Source organism: Myiozetetes cayanensis, unplaced genomic scaffold, assembly GCF_022539395.1.
Source record: "Myiozetetes cayanensis isolate MyiCay16 unplaced genomic scaffold, myiCay2020 scf2-11, whole genome shotgun sequence".
Classification (NCBI taxonomy): domain Eukaryota; kingdom Metazoa; phylum Chordata; class Aves; order Passeriformes; family Tyrannidae; genus Myiozetetes; species Myiozetetes cayanensis.
Window position 1 is genome coordinate 64807436 of NW_026087411.1, and position 27822 is coordinate 64835257.

The 27822-nt window shown below is 36.6% G+C and overlaps 1 protein-coding gene across 1 annotated transcript in view; it reads left to right on the forward strand.

The window, feature by feature from the left end:
• Nucleotides 1–27822, forward strand: part of MAN1A1 (mannosidase alpha class 1A member 1) — a 148492-nt gene that overhangs the window by 70808 nt on the left and 49862 nt on the right. Inside the window, exon 5 of the mRNA XM_050316080.1 lies at nucleotides 12230–12324. Within this exon, the coding sequence (XP_050172037.1) occupies nucleotides 12230–12324 (95 nt within the window). The remainder of the gene's footprint in view (nucleotides 1–12229; nucleotides 12325–27822) is intronic.

The window sequence follows — 27822 nt, forward strand, 5'->3', positions numbered from 1 at the left end:
AATACTTCTAACCATTATTAGCTCCAAATATGTACTGTATTCAAAAATAATGTTAATCTTTAGAGAGAAGAACTTATTGCTCTTTAATTACAAGAAGGATTTTGAGGTTTAGCTATAAAAAAGTTTTAACTGCAGGGAATTCAGAGAAGCAGTTGAATTGCTCGTAAATGTGACATGCTGGCAGCTCTGCTGCTCAGTCAAAGGACTTGTTTCTGATTCTTAAGAATTGGAAATGTCTGCTTGCCTCCTTATATTTTAATAAAACTTTTGTTTTATGGCTTGTCCAGTAAGAGAAGTAGTCTTAGAGTAAACAGAAAGAAATTGAATTAGTCTGCCCGATGATTTAACTTACAACATAAAAGCAGCTTCTTAAATCATAGTTCTTTGCTCTTGAAGCCTCCTGTTTGGCTTACATAAAAAGAACTGCAAGAGTTCACATTTTTTATATTAAATTTAAGGAAAATACACGCTTTATTTAGTATCATTTTGGATGTGTCCAGTATTCATCAGACAATTCACTGACTACTGTCTGTCAGAGAAATCCCAATAATAAGAAAACAAGCTCTGAGCTAAGAAACCATCATCTTTGTGTCCTGCTATATAGAAGTTTTTTTCTTGTTACGTTAGTTATATAAAAAGTCAGCTAGATTGCGTGTCAGAAGTGTTGTGGAGAAAGGAGCCTGCATGCTAAATTTGCAAAATTTTAACCTGTTCCTCCCCCTAGAAAAATAACAACTTAAAAATGCATCAAGGATAGTGTTACCAAACTCACCTATCATGGAGTCAAGCTGAGCTGTTTACATGGTTTCAAATCCAAGCTGAATTTACTCAAATGGCACTCAATCCCATTATTTTTAAGTAATACAAATTAACTTCTTAAGCTTTTTGTGTTTAATGAAGACTGTGTAAAGCTTGGAACTTAGTAATTCTGTGCCTAACATCATGGTTTGTTTTCAAAACTTAAGTATTCAAATTTGTCAGTCTGGATTCTCATCATATTTTATTCCTTGTGCTAGTCCTTTCATAACATCTATTGCATGCAGTTCATTGGTTATTTGTTTTTTTTTATTGTCGTTATTATTATGAGTCTACTGCTTGCTTCATTCTAAATCAAGCCACTACTACCTTATCAAACAGGACTCTTAATAAATATCTTGTTTCAGTGTCTACTGAAGTTATAACTTGGACAAACCACTTAGGACTGTACCACTGCCCTGATGTGCCCTGAGTGTCTTAATGCTGTGCCACAATACATGTATAACATTTATATAAGACTTTTCAGCAGAAACTGAAACACAAGAGGTTCCCTCTGAACATCAGGAAACACGTTTTTACTATTAGGGTGACTGAGCACTGCAGTGATTGCCCGGAGACATTGTGCAATCTCTGTCCTTAGAGATATTTAGAAACTATCTGTACATGCTCTGGGCGGCCCTGCTTGAGCAGGAGAGTTGGACCAGATGACTTCCAGGGCTCCCTCCACATAGGTCTCTTCCAGACTCAACCATCCTCTGATTCCATGAACTTTCACTGAAAGCTCCGTGAAAACACCGCCCCTTGACTATCTCGAGCACTCTGCATGTAAAGAACAGGGAAAGGGAAAGCTTTTCTTCCTCAGGGCCACTTCCCTACAACTGCAGACCCAGGACAACTTCTGTACAGTGAGTAATTCCAGAAAGAACTAACCCTGAGCTGTGCTACCTGGTCTGAGGACACTGTCAATACAAATTTTAACTATTTGAGGACTCCCTCTGAGTGAAACAAAAAAATAACTTAAAATACCTGTGGGTGATGTCAGATTGAGACTATGAAGGGCAGTCTTCCTAAATCCCTATAGAGGAGAAGCAGAACAAAAAGATAGGGTAGTTATATTTTTCTATTTGCTTGGTGAGCTGATTAGATTTGCTAGTGGTCGGTTGAAGGAAGATGACAGAATATGGGAGATCTTCAGTCTTGGGCACTTTTTTCCAAGGACCTTTTGGATTCAAACTACTGGGAGCCATTTCATTAAGCTATTGTTCTGGTTGGAGTAAAATATTAAAGTGAGTAAATGAAGTTAGAAAAATACAAGTGGAAGAACAATTGAAGTAGGCATCCTTGATATCCTGATCACATGGTTACACTTGTACATTTGATAGCCATCTTTCAGAACTCTTGCCATTTACGCCATTACAAGTGTCATGTAACATTGGCTGAAACAGCGCCTCGTTTGCTGTTGACTTACCATTAAAAAGCAAATAGAATTCCATTCATGTACACAGAGTGATTTTAGCTTTCTCTGTGCCTGCCACCACGGTCTAGGAGCGTAGTTTAGAGTGAAGACATCACTCTAAGTAACTTAATGGTATTGGAATTAAAATATACAGCCGAATTTACAAGGCTAGGAATGAATCTTCTGTTAGCACTTTATGCTACATTAAGGATGTAATTATTGATTCACCATGCAAAGTTTATTAGGCTCCTCCACCCCACCTCCTGCTTTCACACAGATGGTGTTGCAAATCACTTCTCAATGGTCACCTGCTTGAAAGGAGAGTTTCATATGCAAAGTGCTATTCTTTGTTTAGTTCTGATAGCTTGCAAGATTTAAAATGAGGCAGCTATTTAAATTTGTTGTTACAACACTTGGGCTGGGTACACAAGATTAAATAAAAGGAAAATTAGGAAGCAGATGCTTGTGGCTTAACAGAAGAATTGTGCTAAAAGATACTCTTCATTACTGCTGGGTATGAGTAATTTTGCTAAGGCAGCTGTTTCCTTAATCAAGAAAAAACCTCAAACCTCTAAGATGACATCCAGATGTTTTCTGTATCGCTTCGCAATATAATGAGTTTCCATTGTATATGCCATATTTGTAATTTCATTCATATTTACTTACATTCCACACATTTTCAAATACATGTATCATCTTCCTGAACTGGAGAAGACCTGAGGACTAAATACATGATGTATTTTGTACTCTTGACATCCTTACCTGGTGTTGGTGTATGAGTTGCTTCTAGGGCTGACAGTGTCTCTCACCAGCATCCAAGCATAGGAATATCAAATTTCAACATGTTGGAAAGGGTTTGTTTTGTTGGGGGCAGAGGGGTCTTGGGAAGGAGTTTTTTAGTGCTAGTGTCTGTTAATACTTTAGTACACCATACAGTTTTATGGTGCCTCTTACAGTGCTCCCTGTTGTTCAAAGCAAGACGTATCATTGGGTTAATACATATACAGTGGGTTAATAGCCTGTTCCAACTATCTGGATATTGGTTAAAAACAGATATTTAAAACTTTCAGTAGCTCTTAAGTATGGACTTAGTCCTCCATTATGGGCTGCTGACATTTATTATACCTGTTAACTTATCATCTGTCCTTGCTGGAAAAAACACGCTTTATTTGACTGAAGACCCAGAGTTCCAGGCTTTCTCTTGCTGATAGGATGCAAAACTGGCATCCCAAATCTTTGACACTCATTTGCTGACACTGAGATGTTTCATAATTTATGTATTTGGGGTGGTGTGGTATTTCAGAGTCTTAAGGTTTGAGCGTAGTTTTTGTAGGTGTTAGGCTTGTTACCTGTATTTTTTTCCTCAGGAGCCAATTGCCAGCACACAACTAATCTATACCTATGCAGCAAATCCAGCTTGTTACTCTTTGTACACTCTGTGTATCGCACCTCTTGAAAAATTAGGGCTGCCCTGAGTTTGGGGTGAGGAATTCTCAAAGGCTTTTATAAGTAACAAATTCCTTTTATTATTACAGGAAATCATTCAAGTTTGTTTACTACATTCATCACCACCTTTTCTTGAACTATCGCAGCACAGATATTATTAAATGGTTGGTTCATGAGCTTTCCAGCTACTAATGGGTTGTAGCTAAGATTGTAATTGTTCAAGTATACATAAGCTATAAAAAAACTTATGCTTTCTTGACATTAGTAGATAAATTAGCAGTTACTTTTTCTCCTGTGGTCTAAAAGTTCTTCCTGTTAAATAGTTCTCAGAGTTTGTCTGTGTAAGCAATCTTAAATGCACATGATAACACAAAGGGAAGTAACTAAATATAACAGGAACAAACTCTTCCTTTATGATTTTTTAATTCTGCAGTTATTTATAAATTCATTCCTTTATTTGAGTTTTAAAGTGCAAGTCAGATATGGATAAGTTACTGTACATTAATATTTCTTTGGTTTATGCCTGGTGTTCTTTCTGATAGTTTGTACCAGCCTTCCTAAAATAAGATTTTCAAACGTGGTAGATCTACTTAGAAATTCCTTAGTTAAAAAACAACTGAAGTAATTACACACGTTAGCTACTGCTGATAACTTAAGGGGGTTTGTGCTTATTGCTGTGTGCATTTGGATGAGACTTGGAAATATCTCACTAATCCAGTTACTTCCATTAGATTAAGTTCTTTTCTAAAGAGGGTATACTCTTCATAGTATTATATAAATTCTTTGATACAATAGTCAGCTAGAAAAGAAAACTAATTTTCTTGCCATCAGTGAAACCATAAAAAAAGGCTAATTGAATAAAATAAGGTATTTTTAAAATTTTATTTTATTTTATTGATCTAATATACTTTTTATAATAAGCATCTTTTTAAAGTAGATTTTCTTCTATGATCTGGTGACTAACATACTGGACTATTCTGGAAAGGGCAGTACAAATCTAAAAGCTTACCCATCTTTGTTATTTCCTCGAGTTATGAACAAGACATGTACTGTTCTAGCAGTTTGCAGGTGAAGTAGAACTGTTGCTCACAGATACCACAAGTTCCTTGAATCTCTGATGCCTGCTGCTGGCACAGATGTGTCACATATAAGCTTCGGATTCCCAGACTGAAGATCTCATAATAAATACTACCCTGTGGTTGTTTTAGCCTTAGATTGGGATCCTCTTTTACCACAGGATCTATATTTTCCATGCTGTCTCCACTGATAACCATTTGTCTTTTAACACGTTCCAGCCCAGCACTGTATGATGGCAGATGCTGGGCAGGATTGTGGGAATGGGTGCTGATTGTCATTATTTTTGAATGAGATATTCATCCTGCTTTATTCAGCTGTGATACTGTTTTTATGCATGAGAGGGAGAACTGTATGAAAACTAGCTACTTTGAGAATTTTAATGAAGGGAACATTGAAGATTATTTCCCAAACTAAGTAGATTTTTTAAATCTCTTAATTTTCCTGGGATTATTGACATTTCCTAACCCCAAGATACCCCTGTGTTGTGCTGTGTAACAGCTTCAGTTGTGCTTCCTCTGCTGATATTCCAGTGGGCTAGGAACAAGACCAGTTGTATCTTGCTAATCTCTAGGAAGGGAATGTCTTTTTTAAATTCTTAATAAAATAAAATGCTGCTCTGTCCAGTTAAAATTCTCATTTTGAAGGTGTGACAACCCCTTTGTGAAGGAGATAAAGCATGTTGTGTTTCTTCTCATGGTGCTTTTACAGAATTGATGCCAATTTAAATTTCCAGCTCAGAGTCATCTGTTTGCTGCTGAGAGTCTGACTGTGCCTGGGGCGCCCCTAAGAATGGGCTTAGCTTGGCCAGTAAAGAAAGAGGGGTGCCTTAAGATGTGTAGTGCAGAAGCCCTCCCCACACTGCCTCTGTAGGGAAAGTCCCCACATCCAGCCAATCTTTGGAGCTTCATCTTGGTGCAACCCTGAGAGCCAGGTCTCAGCCATCAGTGACCCTCTGGTCTTGGGGACTGAGGGGAGGCTTATCAGCTTTGAGCGAAGTTGTGCGGATGGGCAAAGTGCTTGCAAACTGAAAAGCCTTCCCAGAGTGGTGAAGAATGTGATGCTGACTGGTATCAGTGTGTGCCTTTGTATTAATTGTTCTGGCTGGTCTTGGACCACTATAGGTGTAGCCCCAAGTGAAGCCACTTGTTTTTAATGCACTGTCCTCCTCTTCTGTGTCCTGGTAGGAAGACTTGAGGTTGGGTGCAGTCCTGGGCTGGAGGTGGGCACATGTGTTGGTGTGGCAACTCACATGCTCAAGTCCAGCAGGAGCAGGGCTGGCCCAGAGCAAGTGAGTTGGTCTTGAACACAGTCTGTGTCCTGGGGAAAATGCTCAAAACACACTCCCAGTGCTTCTGGATCTGGATGTACAAAAATACAACTACAGCTTTGGAAGTCCTCAGTGAAGTCCATTTGGCTTCTTTTGTTGGTACTTGTTATCACACTGACATGACTCATTACAATGCTTGTTTCCAGAAATTTTATTAACTGTCTCCTCACCTTTTAGTGCAGAAAATTCATAACTGACTTGGCTCAGCCAGGAGTGAGGACTGAATGAAATTAAATTCAAAGCCACCTGCTAATGTCAAGGTGATGGTAATTGTAAAAGCAGTAATTGCTGCTGAATTAATGGCAGCTTCTCGGTAACTTAGCCAGCTGTTATAAATACTGAAAATGTATTATAGGAAATGGTTTCAAGTAATGTGGCACTTAGGTGTGGTATCACTTGGTATTGCAAATAGTGGCAGAATTCAACTTCCACTATTTCAAGTGTTCCGGTATGTCAGGTGGAGTACCACAATTTTTGTAGCATTTGTAATCTTTCATTGTAAAAATAAAACACATGTAAATATAGCAAAAATACTGAATTGTCTTTCAATGAAGAAGGTATTGGAATAAGCTCTTCTGAGAGAGTTATTTCGTTAGCAGATCACTTTGAACCCAAATCAACATTTGTTACGCTGGAAGGATTTCTATTCAGTGTTCTGAAGAGCAGCAAAGCAGCCTGTCCCTATTAATTTTTCTGCTCTTGTTTTCTGCTTTTGCACTGAAATATTCATTCCTTACCCTACTGGGAAAGGCAGTCGGGTACAGGAAAGAAAGCAATAAATCTTACTTAGTGGCTTGTCACTTTCTATCTGTAAATATGAAAACAAAAATAAGAAATGCTTAATTTGACAGAATTAGAAATGTTCGGAAAATGTCTTTGTCGATTGAAAAAAAAAATTAAAACATAGTATTACTTCCTTTGGTGTTAAATTTTAACTTCTAATTTCCTTCATACGGAGGACTTTTTAAAGCAGAATTCTGGCTGTTCTTTAATTTATGATACTGTACCATCTCATGCTCTTTTTTAATTAGATGTGCCTCATACATAGTTCTAAGATATTTCTCGTTTCCTATGTTTTCTTTTCTTCCTGATTAGCAACAGCAATTAAATCTACAATGAGGTAATCTAACATTTTCAAAGGGATTTGTCATTCCAGCCAGAGGAAACATTTTTGTTTATCCAGAGGAGATAACATTCTTGCACTATAATGAAAGCCAGTGCTCACCAGATGACAGGTCTGGTCTTAGCCCTGCAGTTGCATCTTTGCAGGCAGATCCTCATTTCTCTGTGGGAACGCTATTTTCCCTAATAAGATTTGTTAATGGATGGGAGAGTCTGCAAGACCTGATTGATTGTGGCATTGGGTGTTCTAACGTGAGCATCGCAGTTCTGGATGTATGCTCTCTTAGTTAGCTAGTTTATTCTCTCTTACTAAGAACAAAAATACTTGTATGTATTTAAAAAATAATTAAGAATATCTAATGACTGAAAATATGATGTGTTTTTTCCCTTGCTTGGTATGTTCCTTGCCTGTGGAATGAACAGACAGTAACAGGAAAGCCGAGTGTGTGCAGCAGTGAGTTGGATTTCTTGTTTTGTATTACTGTTTACTCAAATATTGTTCAAAGAATTGCTGTCTTGGAGTAATGGTAATGGTTGGAGTGACTTTTGTGTCTGTAAGGTACTCCAGATTGGTAACTCAAAGGACAGTGAAGGTGCTGCTTTATTAACTCCAAGCTTGTTTTAATAATTCACAGCCTACTAATATAAACAGAGATTGTGACTGAAAATGTTGTAACTCTGTCTTCTATATAATCTATTTTATGATTATAGGAAGTATCTAACTTGCTTTAGTGATAATTTTGAATAGGACTACAGAGGAATCTGCACTAATCTCATGGAGGAGTCCGTTTTACACAGTGAGAATCAGTATTATATCTTTTTAAAAATGTTAGTAATACCTTAGAGTTTAAAAAGAGAGTTATCTTACATCCAAAGTCTGGAAAAATTAGGTTAAAGGGAAATGCTTGAGAAAGTATTTCATATTGTGCGCAACTTTATAGTGTTACATACTGATCATGTATTTCTGACTCGTTTCAGTGATCGCTTTCTTTCCTGAATCACAGTGCTTTACTTGAAATAGTTTTCTTTTTTGTGGTATGATATCTAGCTGAGTTAAATATCAGTGAAACTTCTAGTGGTTTTGCTGCTCTTTAAAGGTAGTTGGAGTACTTTCCTCTGAATCCTCAGTTTAAAAGAAGGGATTGATGACATTGTGGCTTACTCTGTGCATCACTTGATAAAGGGACTGCCGATATGTCAGGTAAATAACTCCACACTCCCTCTTCTTTAAAGAGTATGTAATCTACATATGATAGAGCACTGGAGAAAGTGATGAAGACCTTGTAAGAGATTTGTAGGCTTTTAGACTTGTAGGTAAATATTTAAACTAAATGTGGGGTGAAGGGTGGGTGCAAGCATGAGACTGTGAAAGCTTCTGCCAGGTCTGATCCAGTTGGAATACTTCGTGTAAGTAATCCTTCATTATTGCTGGCTCCTCATTCATGAGGAAAAGCCAGGAAAGGTTCTTGAGCCTCTAAACATAACTACTGGAATGGGAGATTTTGCTGTAGATATTCCCCCTTATTATATAATGTCTCTCATTTTTGTGCTCTGTCATTTCTGCCTTTGCTTTGTGCTTCTCAGCACAGCTGTTATCATTTGTGCCTACCACAGTGCTGACTTTACTGAATGATAGTCTGGAAAGATCGAGGCTTGGCAAAAAGTTGAAATTCATGTCAAAAGAGAAGATAAGAAGTAGAAGTTTCTGTTGTTTATTGACTTTTATTATAAAAAAAAAAAATACCTTGCCCTGTACAATATTTATTTCTTGTCCAATACTGGAAGTTTTTGCAAAAGAAAAATAGAGTGAACATTGTGGATGGTGTACAATAATTGCAGCACCTGCTTTGCTATTTTTTCTTTAACTGTTAAAGCTGCAAATTGAGAAATAAAGTGGTTCCTTTATTAATCTTCCTCCATTTACCCTTGCTGAAAAAGTATAATTTTACTGCATGAAGCTACTATTTATTGTGTTGAGTCATTCAGAGTGGTGTTGTATTCTTGTCATTCTTGTCTATACTGTTCTACTTAATAGATAGTGATTTGGCAGTCAGTTGTTCAGCCATGTTAAATTAGCCTTAGAGATAAAATTGGATAATGTCCATAGTTGACTTTTATTTTTAACTTTGGAAGGGGAAGAAAAATCACTAGCATACATTAGTAATAACCTGTTGAAATTCTCATGTAAACAAGAAGTGCATCTTCACTTTGGCACTTGTGCCAAAATTGTATGATGATTTAAAAATATTTTTTAATTCTTTTTCCTAGTTGCCTACTAGGAAAATTGTTTACTACATTGGAACAGGTGCATTTTGAACAAGAAAGAAGTTAGAATGCGTTCCAGTGTTGGTCTTCGCTGTGTTCTAATGCTGGTATTCAGAGCACTGTTTTTAGCAGGACTGAATTACATTTTTCTTCTCTAACCATTTATGGAACAATACTTCCTTACTGCTTTGTATGGGATGTATTTATTTTTTGATAACCATTGTTTGTGACATTTCCATAAAGCAGGCAATTTTTATTTTGAATGAATTTGTGTAGTTAATTTATAAAATAAATACAGTAGAATTTAAAAAATATGTGAGTTGGTAAAAATATTTAGAAGTAGAGCATTGTTGCTGTACATCAAACCTTTTATTAAGATAGTAAAATGTCACATTTTTGTCCAGAAGCAATTATTATAATAGACCTATTTCTGAGCTCACATGTAATCATTTTAATGATGAAGGATTAATACAGCCTGTAAGGTACAGCAGTTAGTGAGCCTTTCTGCATCGGCTGTGGTTATGTATGTATGTGCATTTTGAAAGGGAGATCTCCTCTTGTCATTACATACCTACCTAAAAAGAATACACATGGCACCTTTAACCACATTCCCTGAGATATCTATCAAGCCCTTTTACAAATAGCAAAAGGTAGGGTTTTATGTTATGTAGCAGATTCTTCTACAAAAATTCTGGGTCCTGGTGTGCCCATTCCTTAGGAGGATCATCGTAGCCACTCTCCTGTCAGTATTTCAATGCTTCAGGGCAGAGGTGCTAAACTAGGCTGATGAGTTCATCTCACCGTATGTTGTGAAAGGCTGAGGGAGGTCTCTCTTGTGCTAAAAAAACAAAGGATAGGTTTGGCTTCAACAGACCAAGGTGAACAATGCGGCTGCGTAGTGAAAGGAGGGGAAAGCTTGTGTTCTCATAGTGAGTTACTGTCTCTTGCTCCCCCCAAGGAAGTCTGCTAAGAGGTAATTGTTCTGCACCAACTGTTGTTTGAGTGCTCATCAAGGGTTTAACCCTTAGGGAAACTGAATTCTGTGCTGGATAAAGATCACAAATCCATAACTAATTCTCATCAGAATGCACACAATTGGTAAACTGGGAAGTTAAAAATATCATGGATTATGAAGGGATTTCCAAGCAAATTGCTTTACCTGCTGCTTTTCTTCAAGTTTCTCCCATCACTCACATGCAATCCACTTGAGAAAGTTTTCTGACTCCAGCCATAATTTGGCTTGAAATTACTTAGCTCTCTCAAAATATCTTGTACTGTATTTCTTAATCTTGAGATCTGTATCATCTGAAGAAACCATGGAGTGGGGTAGTTTGGAGCTTCTTTATGGTAACATGTTTATCCCAGAGTTTTATATTCACTCCTGATCACATATTTTCAATAATCGAAAACCTTTATTCAATGTCACTTTTAGAAAGTGGGATTTTATGAATTGTATTTTATATGTGTGGAAAAAAGCTTCTTCATTACCTTGTTTTGATCAGCAATTGTCTTTATGTATTCACATAAACACATATGCATGGCTTCACCACAGGATGCATCAGATGTACAAGCTGATTTCTAATACATAAATAAATATAAATTCATCATAAATATGTCTGAGGAGAAAAAATTAATTGAAAGGAACCATTGTTAGAAACAGAGAACAATGAAGGTGACTTTGCTATTTTGACTACTACACCTGGGATAATCCCTTTCAGTGTTGCGCAAGATCCCAGTGTAATTCCAAGGAAATAGGCCTTAAACATCATCATATTGAAATCACTAAATAGGTTTCTATATTTAAGTTGAAACAATATTGCTTCTAATTAAAAACTCTCTTAGTAGAGCACTCAGTTCTCAAAAAATCAGATTAGTGTAACCTGAGCTGAGCTGGCAGTTGAAGGAAAACAAAATCCTCTTTGTTCCAGCTTTTTAACTCATGAAAGTTCCTCCTGTTAAATTGTTTATCATTCTTGTGGGCATATGTTAAGCATTTGGGTTCCTTTTACTTCATGTTTTTAAAATGAAAGCTGAAACTCTTCAGATGCTAAATATCAGTTAAGTCTCAGTTGTCTGCAGGGGTATATTCTAATTTTTTGATTAATTGTGGCATTGACACTATCTGGGCATAAGCCAGCTGAGTCCATAAAGACTTTAGTGCTGCAAAATTATTTTTTTTTCAGTGGTGTGGGTGGGTGTTTTTGCCCATGCAGATTGCCCGCACAGCAGATTGGCAGTACAGCAGGTACATGGCAATGCAGCCCTGGCTCCCACAGCCTGCTGAGCCGCTGTTAATAAACCTCACCGACAGCAAAGGCAACCTTACTGCAGCCGTGTTCCCACCGCTCCGGCGGGACGTGTTGCCCAGGGCAGGGAGCTGCCAGCGAGCCAGCCTGGATGCAGCAGCAGCAGCGGACCTGGCTCATGGGCCCCACCCTGAGCCTGGAGTACCTGACAGGCAACCGGGAGCATGTGAGCTGCTCTGTGACATCTGGAGCAGGTCTGGCTGCGCTGATGGCTCTGGTTTTGGCGGGGTCGTGCCAGAGGCTGGTCATCTGGGCATTGTCATTGCGTGATCCTGCTGTGTGGGTTCTCTTGTTACCAGCTGCAATGGAAAACGGGTCATGCTGCTTCGTTCCTTTGACATCATTCTAAAAGAGCAGGAATGCTTCATTGTGCTGAGGTGGCTTGTACCACATGCCCAATAATGGCATTATTTTAACTAATTTAGTTGGAGCACCAGTGCATTTTCCAACACTTGGTTTCTTCTTAACTTCCAGGTTTTCCGAAAAAAGGCAGTGGAGCTTGGAGAGAAATTGCTACCAGCTTTCAACACTCCCACTGGGATACCTTGGGCATTGCTTAACATCAAGAGGTAAAACAACTGCTTTATGGTGCCTAGAGCATATAAAAATTATGTTGAATCCATCTTTATCACAGAATTATTGCAATTGCTGTACAGTTTTTGTCTTTTTGGTTCTAAATTGGGAAATTTAAGTGGATACATGTGGTGCACACAAGAATACACATACAAATATATTTATTCATCTCACAACTGGCTGCGTTTTTGTCAGTTAAGATATTGTTCATCACTGAGATCCTTAATTACCTTTACAGTTGTTTTAGGTAGGGTAAAAGCAAAAGGGCACGAGTTACTCTGAAAGGATAAGTTTTCTAGCCACTTGATTTTTATCTATTCTCAAATGTACCATTAGGACGTCCTTCAAATTGAGAAGCAAGAGTGATACCTGCTACAAGTGACTCACTGTTTTGTACCTTCTCTCAAGGATTGGTTTTGCTTTGGGCAGTTGTGGTTTGAAGGCAGCTGTGTGTTTGCTGTAGGAGATGCATGCTTTCCTGAAATCACTCTTGCCTCCAGATGTGTCAACAATTCCTTGGTCCATCTCAGAACCACTGGCTGTGATGCTGATAAAAAAAATTCTTTCTATGCACTGAATGGGGAAAAATATTGAAAGTTACACCTGTGGGGTGTATTTGTAAGGACACATCAGCTTTTTTCATACTGCAAATAAACCCCAGCATCACTCGTCACAAGGAAGTGAATCAGGAAGAATTTCACAATTGCATGTGTTGGTGTTGTGGGTTTTTTGTGTGGTTCAATCCTTGGCAGTCAGCATCTTCCACTGTTCTTGATCTGTATTTATGAGCACACCTTTCCCCACAGCAGGACATACATTGTCATGTTACTTGATTGGCTGTGTTTGCTTCAGGTTTCACAGTAAACTGCTCAGAGTCCTACAGAAACCTCTGGCATGACAGTTCAGACAGACTTTTCTTCCACCTTCCCTTCAAACAGCATTGAGGTAGAAGGCAAAAAAAATGCATCTGTGTGCAGGAGCAGGAGGGAATTAGCAAATCCTGAACTTTCTCATCATCGAAGGGGCTGATTAAGTGCTGCCTGGTGATGGTTCTTGGACTTTGGTTAATTATATGCATGCTAATAACTTCTTCTCAACAGGCTTTAATGAGTTCTTCACAAGTTCAATAGTACAACAGCTTGAGGTGTGTTGGTTATTTGTTTTTAAGCTGTTAGAAAAACTTCTGAATACAGAATGCTAGCATATGTTTGAAATTGCAACCCAAGAGTAACTTGCTCTACACAGTATATGTAAATGTGTTTAAGGTATTCAGGCTAAAAATTTGTCTTTTATCTAAATCCCTGCTTAACTACTAAATAAATCAATGGTTTTTTTGCATATAGCTCAAATTGCTTGGTAGATCTTTATGGTTTTATTCCTACCTTCTCACAACAACTGCTATAGGGCACTGCAGATGTCAACCACAAACACTGCAAGGTGGTAATGCAAAAGGGATTTGTTTCTTATCCAGCATAAAAGTCGAAGAGGATCTGTGCTGAAATAATTTCCTTTGCCGTGGCAGAAAAATTTACAATAAATGCTGGATTCTTGGTTATTCATTCTGAATCCTTCCACATCTGCCTAGGTTTGACCTTCAGTAGATGACTCTTCCATAATACTGTGAGTAAACAAATATGCTGTCATCCAGGCTTAGGAAATGCTAAGCCACTGAAGCCTGCATATATAACAGATCTAATATGCCTCATTTCTGATTAGTATTTTACTTGATTTTATTTTGATTTGCACTTCAAATTGGAAAACCCTCACAATAGATTATGGGTGTCAGTGGTTATTTTTAAATTACTATTTTTGGATTAACAGAGGAGCTGGATATTTATTTCACTGTGCAAATGTTCTTCACAAAATAGTTTGTTTTCTCTGCTCTTCCTGTATCATCATAGTCAGACTTGCTCTCTCCTTGCATGCCACTGTGTGTAAACATGTATGTGCTTTTATCTGACGTATATATGTGCTTACATACCAAAGGCATCCATCTGAAGTCTTTTCATCTTCTCTGTTGTTTTTCTTCATCTTGCTTCTTTCCTCACCACTTACTGACCATAGGACACTTACTGTTTCATTTGTGGAACCCTAATTGTCAAATAAATAAAAAGTTCATTGTACTATTCTGCAGCTAAAATTACTTGCCAATTCTTGAGTGTGTTTGCTTGTAAAATTTCCTTTCATCTCTAAAGTGCATTTTAAGTAATTAGATTGGTTGTTTGTTGGTTGGGATTTCCTTTTCTTTCTTTCTAAAGTTTCAGTTGCATTTCCTTATTTCTGATGTTCTTGACATTGCTCTGTAGCTTCATCTGCAGCATCTGTTTTTCACTTCTGCTTGTACTGCCAAATTTGAAGTTCCTTTTAAGTAACCAGGGTTGTATAGCACATACTGACTATTCTGGCTAAAAATGCTGGTACAAAGAGAGGCTGCAGACGGAGAAGTGTTTAAAGCAGTAATGGGTTGACAGACAAGTTTGAGTCTTATTCTTGGGGATAAGGAACACAAACTGGCAAAGCCACTTTTATTTATTTATTTGCTTACTTATTTATTTTCCTCCCTCATACAAATCCTTTGTTTAGATATTTTGTCTTCAGTACTTCTAAAACACCAACTATAAGAGTTTCTTGATATACCACTCATGATCCTATATTTTTCTTCTCAGTGACTTGTGATAATTGGGCTTCTCCATGCTAAAATTGGATTCTGAAAACTTCAAGTAATTTATGACTGAGCAATTGGAATGCTTGTGTATTTGTGTAATTTACCTGTAAGATTTATAGAAATAAAAAAAATCTGGAATTATAACTTTCTTAGGGAGTTAAGTAAGCTTAATAAATACCCAGACTTGTATCAGTTTTGCAGGATCAAGTAAATCTTTTTAATGTATCTATTTATTTTTACCCCTGTAACTATTAAAAGGGAAGCTGTTCAGGGCTTTTGTTTATGGGATGATGCCCAGCTGTGAAATACAGAGAAGAACCCAGACTGATGTTATTCTTTTGGATCAGTCAGGAGTTAACTTCTTAGTACTAAGATTCTGCTCAACAGAAACTAAAAAGGAGAAGTTTGAAATATGGTATTGAAATCAAACTACAGGGTGTGGTAAGAGTTACTCGACATAAATGTAAAATGCTTACTGTGTCTGATGTCAACTCAGGGTTCTTTGCCTTTCACACACGAACATTGATTGTACATTAAAAGCAGACCTGAGTTGAATTCAGTATAACATATTTTATGAAGTGAGATAGCAGAGGCCTTGCTAAATTGTTTACACAAAGTAGTTACTCATCCGTAGGTAACTGAAGTTGAAGTGACTAAGCTGCAGTATACACCATTGGGATGTTGTCAGCATGATTTTTAACAAGGTCCCCTTTTGACTTTATTGTTGTTGTTATATTAATTAATAATAATAAATAAATAAAGTACTACATTTTGTACAGAATATTTAAGTTGGGCCACAGGCTTTTCCAGGCCTCACAGTTTTCAAAGTTTGAACAAAAGTTTGTTGGAGCTGCTGGGCCCTTGTAGCCACTGTATGGATTCAAAACAAGAAGATACACTCATAGCTTCAAAAAGAGTTTTTTGTCTCACATCACTAAGAAAAAAGAAAGTAGCAAGAAAAATACACTCATAGTTTTTTATTTTGAATTAATTTTTCCCACCAGCTAAGATTCCTGTTGCATGACAGTAGTGCCGAGTAGGATGGTTCTCCTCACCGTTTGGCTTGCCTCAGAGAGCTGCTTTGGAGAGGGCTTTTGTGCTAAAACACCACAGCATGTGCCAGGATGACACAGACACAGGTGGTGTTCTCTTATGGGGCACTCGTTTTGATACTTCACACTATCAAGTACTTGTTCTGGTACTTCAGAGTACTGGCAGTGGTTTAGGCTGTAGGCATTTAAAAAAGCTTCTCTCTCAGTACCTCCCACCTCAGTGGAAATGCGGCCAATAAACCAAGCACTGAGGTATGAAATGTTGGTCTTCAGATAACAGAACTTGCTTGAAAATATCTTAAAGTTTGAGAGTAATTCCCAAATTCAAAATGTGTTTGAGGTCTCACGTACCAAAAACACTTGAGGTCTTCAAAATGTCTTTAGTGTGCTGCTTCATTAGGAAAAGTCTGGTGTTCCTAAGGAAAGATTTTAGCGTATAACAGAATGGTTCTCTTTGAGTTCTGGGATGTTTTCCAAAACATAGTCACTGCACTTAAGAGTATATACCTTTATAGTTTGTAAAGGAATCTTAAAAGTTTGAAAATATAACAAAGAAGGGATCCAATCATGTAAATTCAGTAAACATTTTAGGACAGCTTAGTTCTCCTACTTACATTGTCACAAAGTACCTGAAACGTGATTGTTGCATTATTTTGCAAAATTTGTTGCAAGTTGTTTGTATGATATTATATTCTTTAAAAGAATTAATAGTTCATGCTTTTAGTTGTCCTAGTGATGCAACAAGCCATTTCTTGCAGAGATTCAACCAGGATAGATAATTAATTTTTTCTGGTTTGCAGTGTTAACTCCAGTGTCTAAAATAAATTTAAAAACACACACAAACAAACAAACAAAAAACATAAGACTACAGGGTTAAATAAAGCTTATTCTTCAAATTTGACTGTCTTTAGCAAAAATAAACCTGTCTTTTAAAGCAATTTTAGGGAGGAAGATCTTACATTGTCTGCATAATTTGTTATTGTAGAACCCTGCAGAAGTTGTGTTTAGATGAAATCTTGAAATCTTTAATTTTACCCCTTCTGTGTAATTTTGGCATAATGTCAGAGGAAGAAATCAAAACTACATAAGGAAAAAAAGCTGAAGGTAGCAGACATGTTTTATGAAGACTTTTTGCGTGTGGTTTTGGCAAATGGCTTCACTGATGTAATAAAGTGGCAATAATAACAAAAAGGATTTGGATATTGAGTTAAACCCTGTAGAAAAACAAACCAATTGAAAACAGACTTTTGCCTTCAGGCATTTGGATCATGGTGTGGATTTGTATTAGCACTGGATGCAAGGAGCTAAATCCTAGCTGAACTTTACCTCTCTAAAAATTATTTGTCTGGTGTCAAGTATATGTTTTGGCATAGAATGATCTACTGTCTAGAGATACTGATCCCTTTGCATTGACTAAAGAAGACCAGACATAAGTAATTGAAAGAACTAACATCTTGAGTTGAGGAAATTAATTCCATCCTAATTTATAAGTAACTAGTGACAAGAATGATTTCAGCGAAGGGTACATTTTTCAGCACAGACATTTCAGTTCATTGTATGATTCATAAACAAGTTTACATTTCTTGAGTCAGTATTGAATGCAAAAAAGCCTGGGAAGATAGTTTTGTGTTTGGGGCATATTAGTATCACCATGCTATATGTCATCTGCTAAGAAATTTCGTTGGTTTAGGACTTGTTAGAACACTAAACTTAAAAGATTCCTTGCCGTGTCTTTACCTTGTCTGAAATGAGTAGCCGGTATTGCATAGTGCTTTATGTTCAGTAGTCAGTATATTTGACCTGCAGTGATGTCTGATTTGCCATTAGGCAATGTAAAAAAAAGTCTCATTTGTAATACTATCAGAAAAATTCCATGAGATAGTTCAAGGAACATAGCTTTTTGGTGAGGAAGAAAAAGAACCAAGAAAAATGTTATTTTTATGATAGCCCTTAATGATAGGCTGTATTACTCAAATACCATTTTCAATTCAATATTGTAATGCAGAATTTGTGTGGGAGGCTGGCCTCTGGCAATAACACAGGAAGGATTTGGGACCTATTATTACTATTGCAAAATATCTTTCTCAGTTGAAGTGCCTTCTTTATAGCCAAAAGAAAGAGATTGGAGTCCCAAATTCTAAGTTTAAATACTAACTCTTTCCCACAGTTTATTAGTGCAATGTAAAATGAATATAAATCCTTGCAAGTTCGTAATTATCCTACGATTCATCTGTGTAAAATCCTGTGTGAGTATTAGGAATGTGATTCCTCAGCATAAAATGTACAATTGCAATCACTTTATAGATCTCTGTGGTACTAACAATAGGTAATGTTCTTTTAAAAACAAAACAAACCTTGTGCCAAACAGCCCCATAGAAGCCAACTGGTTAGAGGAGGAGGCTCTAGGTCTTCACTTCATAGGTCTTGCCCCCCTCCTCAGCAGACAGTCTTTAGGGTATGAAAGCCTTCCCCAGCTATCATAAGATTTTGTCTTGGTGGTTTAAAAAAATAGGAACTGGCTTTTGTGTGTGTTATTTAAAATGAAGATATGAATATTTTCTGTGCTGGAAACAGGGAGGGATTTGAGTTAGGATAGACACGTTGAACGACAAAGAAATCTACCTGCAAGATTTTGAAACTACAATTATTGAAAATAGAATTTTATCAATTAGTATATGGATATTGGTGTTGCTTGTGCTCTTGCTTTAGCTAGGTATCACTTTGATAGCGGCAGATACTTAGGAGTTATTTGTATGCCATATATAAGGATTGATATGCATGCAGGTAACCCCAGACACCAGGTTGTGGTGAAAGTTTTAAAGAAAATTAATTTTAACTGCCAAGAACACTGCAATATATCTAAGTGATCGATACAGCTGGCCAAGAAGACAAAAGAAGAAACCCATTTTGGTATTGTTTAACACCTTTCGCATGAACAGTAAAAGCCCAGGCTGTGTTCTCCCACTGTGTTTTATGGCCTGCCTGGCCCCCTGCAGGAGCCTCCAGGCACGTCTGTGAGAATTTTATCACTTGTAGCAAGGGAGTTACCTCTCAGCAGACAGAAGGAGAACATACACAGCATCCTGCACGAGAACAAATTCCTTCCCACATTAAAACTTTTCCCTGCCAGCAAACGTTTCCTTGAGCGGGTGCTAACCTCTCCCTCCTTGCGATTTCTTCCAAAGATCTCTTGCACCTGGACCATACCTCCTTGTTGCCTAGGAGTTGCAAGGGAACACTTAACACTGAATTGCCAAACACGTTGGAGTTGTTTGTAAAGATGTGCAGGTTGAGGCTCAGTTCCGGATGAGACATGTTTGGATGAGACACCAGATGAGACACCAGCACAGCAGGAACAAGCTCCCACTACAGTGGGACACACTGCAAAGTCACTATGAAGCAGCTTGAGGAGCAGTTATCCTTCCTTCCCTGAAATCAAGTATCCAGTGCCTGGCCTGCTGAGCTGCTTTCTTTTGGCCTTATTGACTGTGCTGGGAACACCAACATCTGGGTGTAGGCAAAGTAATCTTTGCACTGGTTGAAGGTCATTTCCCTTTCAATTGCTTGTATCTTGTGTGTCATAATTTTAATCTTTACAGATTAATCTGTATAGACTAAAATTATAGTAAATTATAATATAATAGTAAATTATAATCTTATAATAGACAAAATGGCACTGTTGGACGAGGCTTCCTTCAGATGGAAGGGAATCAATTCCTACAGATTTCAGGTTTCATTAAATTTCAAAATGAAAAACTATGTCTTTATGATCTAAATTAGTAGATAAAACCACTGTTCATAGAGTAAATTGTTGGTATAAGGGTTCAGCATTAGAAGACTGGAGAAACAAGGTTTTCCTTTAGTATTGAAAATAAGAACTATTTTAGGTTCTAAAATAAGCAGAAGTTTAAATAGCTAACTGATGTTTGTAGTTACTCTGTATTCTTACTGTCCTAAAATGATGAGCATGAACAAGTGTTGTTAACTACATTTTTTCAGAAATCATTGCTGGGAACAGATTCTACTCGTATCTTCATGGAATACTGCATTTTTTCCTCACTGAAAAAAAGCAATTCCCTTCAATACTTCTTGAAGTACACCTTTCATGACAGATAAACACATAGATTTATATATGTATTGGTTAATCTTTATTCATCATTTTATGGTGTCTCATTACTGCTGATGTGAGAGGCTCTCTCTGTACCCTCCTCTAAATTGTAACCTTGCAGCTGGACAGCTGAAACCCTGCCTGTAAGTGATACAGTTCCAATGCATCATGTATATCACAAATAACAGTTTTACTTATCTGAATTTTTAACTTCTCTTTATAGCACTTCATAATCCTATTAATACTGTGAAACTTGAATTTTTTGTTTTTCAGTTTCATAGCACCAATGCTAATGGATGTGTGTTATGCATTTTTTAAGCTGACTAGTCATAATTGCTTATGAAATCTTTTGTTCTTCTGAAACTCATGGCATATCTGTTTTCATGGATACATTGGATACTCTTGCAGTACAGTTTCCCATTTAATCTCTTAGATTGGCCTTAAAGTAACAAATCAGCATAGAATAGGTGTTTTTTCCCTTAGAAATCAGTCTATTATATCAGAATAATAACATTCACACAGATTTAATTTTTGCCTTAGATTTTAACCGAAACAAAAGTTTGTTATTTGTTAATTGTTCAGTTATGTTTAGCATTAGATGAGGATTGCAGAGTTTTCTTTCTTTTCAGAAATTTTAAGAACTAGTAAAAGAAAACAACTTTACAGAGATACAGACTTAAAATAATAAAAGGTTTATTTGCTTCCTTGCTTCCATAATTGATGATCATAACTTGGACTTTCTCAGCTTTATGACTAGCTTCATGTGTTGAGATATACACACACTTCATGGCCAGCTGAATAAAGAACACATAATTGTTTTAAGTAATAATCTCAGCATTAAATGATACCTGTAGTGCTGTGCTTGTTACTTTTAGTTATCCAGGTAATGGTCAATATAACAAAATGGTTTTTGGTTGGAAAACAGCTACACTGTTTCTCACAGTGACTCTTAAACATCCAGACCTTAATTGATTGCTTAATCTAATTGCAAGTTTTATTACAATCTCTGAACTCATCCAGTGCCTTTTAGTGGTGTGTTTTCTGTAAATCAAAACTATTGCAATCTGTCTTTGATCCTGCTCTACTTTATGTATTTTCTAACCCTGCTACTCCTCTTCCATGCTTGATGCCCTCTTCTAATCCATATTTATTTTGGAGGAGAAGCACAGCAGTGATCATTTTCAGAGCTGATAGAAGTTTTCTCTACTGTGATTCTGTGATTCTTGCCCCACATAAGAGGTATCTGAATCCTGGATGCATCGTGTTTTCCAGATCTGTGGGTTGCTTCTCTGAGTCTTTTTTCATATTTTTCATTTTCATAGCTTTTGAAAATTAATATTTGAGAACTGTACTGGGTATTGTCCCACATATGTCTTCTGCAACATCTGTGCTGACTGTTTTTCAGTTTCTTCTCTTCTTCTCTTCCATCCCTCCTTCCATCCTTCCTTCTTTACCTCTTTCCTTCTTTCTGTCAACTCACATTCTTGAGTCATCTGTTTGATCTGCTACTCTTCCTCTCTGCAGTACCCCAAACAGAACATATACTAGAGATGCTGCTTTAAGGTATAATGCATTATGGAAGAGTTGATCCATAAATCCTACTTCTCCTAGAGTATTATCATCTACTACATTGTTCATCAAGGTCTTAAATATATTGAAGTACTTAAATATTCTGGAAAGAGGGATAATCAAGTTTATATGTATTTTGGTATACTTTGTGGGGTGGAGGGGAGGTGTGTGTGTGGGTATAGGTCAACACATGCATATAGATGTTTTATATATATAAAAAATATATTTATAACATTTAGCAGTGTAAGGCAAATTGGGCTTCTTTAGGGAAGTTTGGGAGAAGAGATATATAACAAAAGGGTTGTGCTTGGCTTTGCTGCTGAAGTCTATATATTCTCTTAAAATCCTTTATCTCCAGTCTTCTACAAATATGGAATTGCTCATTCTTTACCATCCCCTGGAAGACTTTAGAAACATCAAAAAATACAAACACCCCAACCAAAGATATTTTCAGTCTTCATTTGTTACTGACATTCACTTTTCCCTTTCTGACACCTAAGCTGACTTCTATCAGATCAAAATAGAATAGGTTAGCACTCTTTGGAAGCCATGTTGTCATAATTCTTATGTTTCTACACTCATTCTTATCTTGTACTAAGGAAGGGAAGTGAGGAGAGAAAAAAAGTAATTAAGCAATAATGAGGCTGGAGAAGTTAAACAGCTTTCGGGTGTAATGGAAAATGAAAAAAAAGATACATTGATTTTGTTCATTTCTCCTTTCTTCACATGACAACCCTTGAATAAACCTTTCCATCTTATAAAATCACCTTTTTATACTGATGCAGATATGGACACATAAAATTGTATGCTGCTTGAATGCTGCTTTAATTATCTTGGCTGCATTTGTAACTGAATGCTCTTGATGAGAACTCTGATGTACTTTAGTTTGTATCTCTGTAAAGTTGTTTTCTTTTACTAGTTCTTAAAATGTCTTGCACTGTGTGCTCTGGAAAGGCCAGACAAGTATGGAACACTTTTTATGGTTTCTAAAGACAAAGTCAGCTGATGAAGAAATTTTAAAAGTCTCAACAATTAATGCTTTCAACAATGCAGTTATGACTAAACCCTCTTTTCCAGTTCAAAATATGTTGAAATATACTATCCACTTCTAAATTTTGTAATTAAGAAGATTCTTTAAAAATTCTTTTTTAGGCTTCTGTAGTTTTTCTGCTAAGCCAAATTATAATTTATAATTTATTTGCCTTATTACAACGCTTCATTAAAATGTCAGAAGATAGAGTTTCTAGGCAGAGTATTACCCCAAGAACTATGTGTGCGGTGTTTTTCGCATATAGAAATAGCTATGGCAGTTCTGTTCTGCAGCATGAATTAACAAAGATTGATTGCAATCTGTTTTTATTAACTCAAGGAAGAAAAGCAGTGTAGTGATATTAAGAAAATTAATTATAACTTTCTAATCTGGTAATTAATGTGCAGCTGGGCATGAGTGCAGTTAGTGCAATTCAGTAATTTGGCAGTCCTGACAAATTATCATCATCCATTTTTAGGTAGACAACTGTTCTTTAATATTAGCTCAGATTTTTATAATCTTTACCATTTCAAAACAGTTTTAACAACTTAGGTATTACATAGAGCCTTTTACTATAATAACATATGCTGAAGTTCACTTGTATCTTTCAGAACTGGGGTTCAGTTGTATTTTTTAGAATACCCTTTTATTGTTTTCCAGTGTTGTACTGAAGTTTCTTCTGAAGCAGTTGTATAAAACAGTGATTACTGGTAATTGACCTGCATATGTTGAATCATCTTAAAATGCTACTGAACATTTAATGTATCCTGTAAATTGAGATGATTCCAATTAAATAGAGTTCTTAGGATAATCACTTTCAAAACTAATCAAGTAATATAATAGTATTACTAAAACTCTTATTGACTTAATTTTGACAAATTAATATTTAACTAATGCAATTACTGTAATGGTCATACTAGTTTGCATTTTTCATAACCTATCCCTAAACTCTTTTCAGAAACACAGTAGAAATTACCTAGGTGTATTTAATTAGCATGACAAGGTGACTTGAGGGGTGGGGGAGAGAGCATTTGTACCCTTTTTGCCTTCTTTTTGAGGCATGAAGGTTATTGTGGATCACCCCATGCTCAGTGCCTCTAGTCTAGTAGGAAATCAAATGGTACTGGACAAAAACTACAGCTTGGATCCTAGCAGTGGAATCAATAATAGAAAGTGCTCTTTAGCAGACTGCCTGGTTTTGCCACTATCAAATCTGATCTACTAAAATAGTCAGGTGAACCAAGTATTGTAATCCTGTCAATAAGGTTTATATTTTATATTTAGTCTTATTTTTAACAATTGAAGAGGAAAAAGCACAAAACATCTATAGATCAGATGCTGAAAACTGTCTAAATCCATTCATTATCCTTAAATTGTCAGTGAACAGATAATTAAAACAACCTGCTTTATTTAAAAAGACTTGTGGGGACTTTGCTTGTCTTGTTTTAGGGATTTTGTTGTTGCTGTTTGAGTTTTTATTAGGAATGCATTGGAGAAGGTATTCTCGGAGACCAAAATCTGTGAACTTTCAGTCCAGTCAATCTGTCCTTTCAGTTGTTTTATGACACAATTTCAACAAAAGAAAAGAAAGACAGCTTCTTGCCTAGTACTTAAGACATTCTCCAAGATTTTAAAAGGCATGGGTTTGAAACTTTTCAGCTGGAGGACAATTAAACTGAGAAGTTTTAGTTCTCAGATGTGTGCTTCAGCTCCCTAGGTTATTTCTTCCTTTAAAAGAAAGCATTAGCTAGAGTTTAAATCAGTCTGACCTTACTCATAGGTGAATGGTGGTATGTTATGCCTAAGGGCTCTTGAATAATTAAGATCAAGGAATCAATATGGGTGTCTTCATTAGCAGGTTAGTTCAGCTCAGGAAATGAACTTCTGAAGTGTTTCTCTCAGTCTTCCCTCTTGCTGTGTTGTGGTTTATGGGATAAACATGAAAGTACCTAAAAGTGGATATTTGCTTGGCACCATTGACCTGCTTGTTCTCAGAACATGTGGGGGTCACAAACTCGGTCTTAGATAGCTAAGTAAAGCAAAGCCTTCTATGTCTTTTGATCCAGCTTTTTGATCTGAGCAAAGCCAGCCAAATCAAAGATTTTGAGCAGAAATGAAAAGATTTGACTGTTCTCTAGTAACTAGCCATTTGATAACTATTTTCTTCCAGTTACCACTGTAACACAATTTTCATGAGCATTTCCAGTAATGAAGCTCGGTTTGCATATGGCAAAATAAGAGTAGTTACATGGCATGCAGCTGGTTGGAGAAAGAAATTTTTTTAAAGTGTCTTATGTATTCTTTGAAGTCATTCTGTAGTGGATTAGGCACTCCAATACTGTAAATCAGTTTGATTACGCTGTAACTTTCAGTTAGATCAGGTGGACTTTTTTTTGCGCTTTCCTGTACTATAAGATATTACTGCTGAGAAAGAGTACACATTAAAGAATTAGTTTGTAGATATGCAGGATAAAATATAACCTTATATGATATCCAGTGCTGTAACTCATTCAACTGTGCTAATAAAATGGATGGTTGTAGAACTGACATGAGTAGTAAAGACCAAGAGCACCTCCAAAAGCAAATTCAGTCATGTATGTGAATGCCTCAGGGCTTTTTGTAGCTGTCTGAGGTTTTTCCTCACAGCATTAAAAAGTATGGAATGTTAACTGCTCAATTTTTCTGTCCAGTTTAGAGAGATAGTTTGACTTTTAATGTATTCTTTCTTTTTCCTTTTTTTTTTAGGAAAACTTTTAGGTTTGTTTTTTTTTTTTTTAATCTCCTGATTGCTGATTAATTGCATGTACCTATAACTTTGAAAACTGATCCTTTGTCATATCTTTGGGTTTCTGCTATGGTGGCAAATATGATATTCACCTTGAGAAAGAAACTGTAAAAGATGCTAAAGTCTTCAGTCAGGAGAAACACAGATTACCAAAGAATCTGTATCTGCTGTTTTCTCTATGCTGTTTTTCAGTGAGTTGATGCTAAAAATCCTGTATGTGTTCAAAATAACTGTATGTCATTATCATATCAATGTTACGGCTAGGTGAGCATTTGATGCAAGTGTTCCTTTTGCTATTGGAGCTTGCCAGTGTTAGGGTGATTATTTGATACTGGGTAGGCTGACTGTGCTGGTTTTTTCCCTAATATTGCCATATAATTTGGAATTACTAAAGCCTGGCAAGTCAACCTCAAGAACAAATAACCCAGTAAGCAATACCTTCATGATCATGTTCCGCTCTGGCTGACCTTTAACTCATTACAGACTGAATTTTTTAAGGGCAGGCAAGAGTAACAGCTCACTAGCATGTCTTTATGTTGCAGAAAACACTCAACCTTCTTAGTCCAGTGGGCTGTTGTGGACTCTCATCTAAGTGTTGAGTTAGGTGGATGCACCCAGCCAACATCCAAAATATATTGTGCTCTTGCTTTAATCTCACATTAAAATCTGAGAGTCATTGTTTTTCCTTCTTTTTAATGAGCAGTCCTTGCTCATTGTAGTACATCGTAACCTGAGTAGACCTGGCTTAGAGGATATGGTATAACTGAGTGTAATTTTAAAAGGCTTGCCAGAATAGTCTGTTGCTCTGTATTAGACAATCTGCTGCTCACCAACAAGCAGTAATAAAACCTCAGCAGTAAATGCCATAGATACATGGATGTTGCTGTAGGAATCCATACAGCAGAGGGTAAAGACAAAATGAGACTTGTACAACGAAGAGGTAGTTTGAAACCTATTGAGAAGGAAATAAAAAGAGGTTAGGAAGACATATGAATAGTTTGTTCCAGATATTTGCCTTCCATTGTTTTAAACTTCATGTTAAAGTGACATTTTTATTGTTGTAACACTGACACATCTTTAGGATGAACTTAATAGGAGGGACAATCTTTCAGCAAATTAAATGAAAGGCTACTGTTTCCAGCTGACACCTGTGAAGCTGCTGCTACATTCCTTGCAGTACTGCTTAGAGAAATAAATGAGCAAGTATTCATTATAATTGAGCTTTAATAGTATCCATATGCTATATATCTTGTAATGGTGCTCGTGTTGTGCAGTTTCTGTTTAGTATAAGAAAACTTAGTATTAGTCAAAGGCCCATAAATGTAAATGTCTTGATTCAATACTTTGCCTTGGAGAGGCTTATATGTTTTAAATACATCCCAGCAAATTGTTGTTGGTGCAGCAAGTTTGATAGTCTTTCTGGTTGACCTTTCAGGTTGCCCATTTCATGTCATACAGCAACCTCTCTAGGTAATCAAATCTACTGGAGCAAAAAAGTGTATCATTTTGGTTTTAATTATTTTCAAATGAATGTTTTCTAACAGGCATTAGAATATGCAGTCTTTCAGCAATGTTGTTTTGCATCACGTCATAGTATTCTACTGAGGCTCTAGTTAAGTTATTTTTGCTGTCTTCTACTCAGAGTTCCATTTGTAAGTTAATTGAGTTTTGCTTAACTAAGTTTGTCAGCATTGTTTTAGTGGCTAATAGCTTTTAAGCCTGTCTTTGAAGGCTTAAATTTGTCGGTTTAGTATTCAGCCTATTGTATGGTTAAGGTTTACTAGCATCTGATATTTCATAAGTCGTACTAGTTCACAAGCCTGTTTTTGAGTAAGTAAACTTTAGACAGTGGCTCATACTTGCTTCTATTTCTCTACTTAATGAAATCTGAACTGTCCAGTTTTTGCATGATATACTGTTTCTTCTGAATGTCATATTGCAGATCCTTTGATAAGGCATACCTTAAAAATTACAAAAGGACATCTTATGGGCTTTACTTGCTTCCCTCCTCCAGCACAGGGATGGGATGCTGTAAAATTTTTATTACTATTTTTAAACAAACAATTCCTCAAGAATGTATGATTTAGCTTTGTATTGCTTTATCAGATGTTTTTCGGGATGATTCAGGAATGATTTAAACACAGCAAATAAGACAGAAATCCTGTCATCAATTCATATGTTTCAATACTGAACACCTAAGCACTATCTAAGTTATTGTGGACGGATGTTTGTCTAGCCATTTCTTCAAGAACTGCAACATGGGGATTCCATGCTTTTCTGAGAGA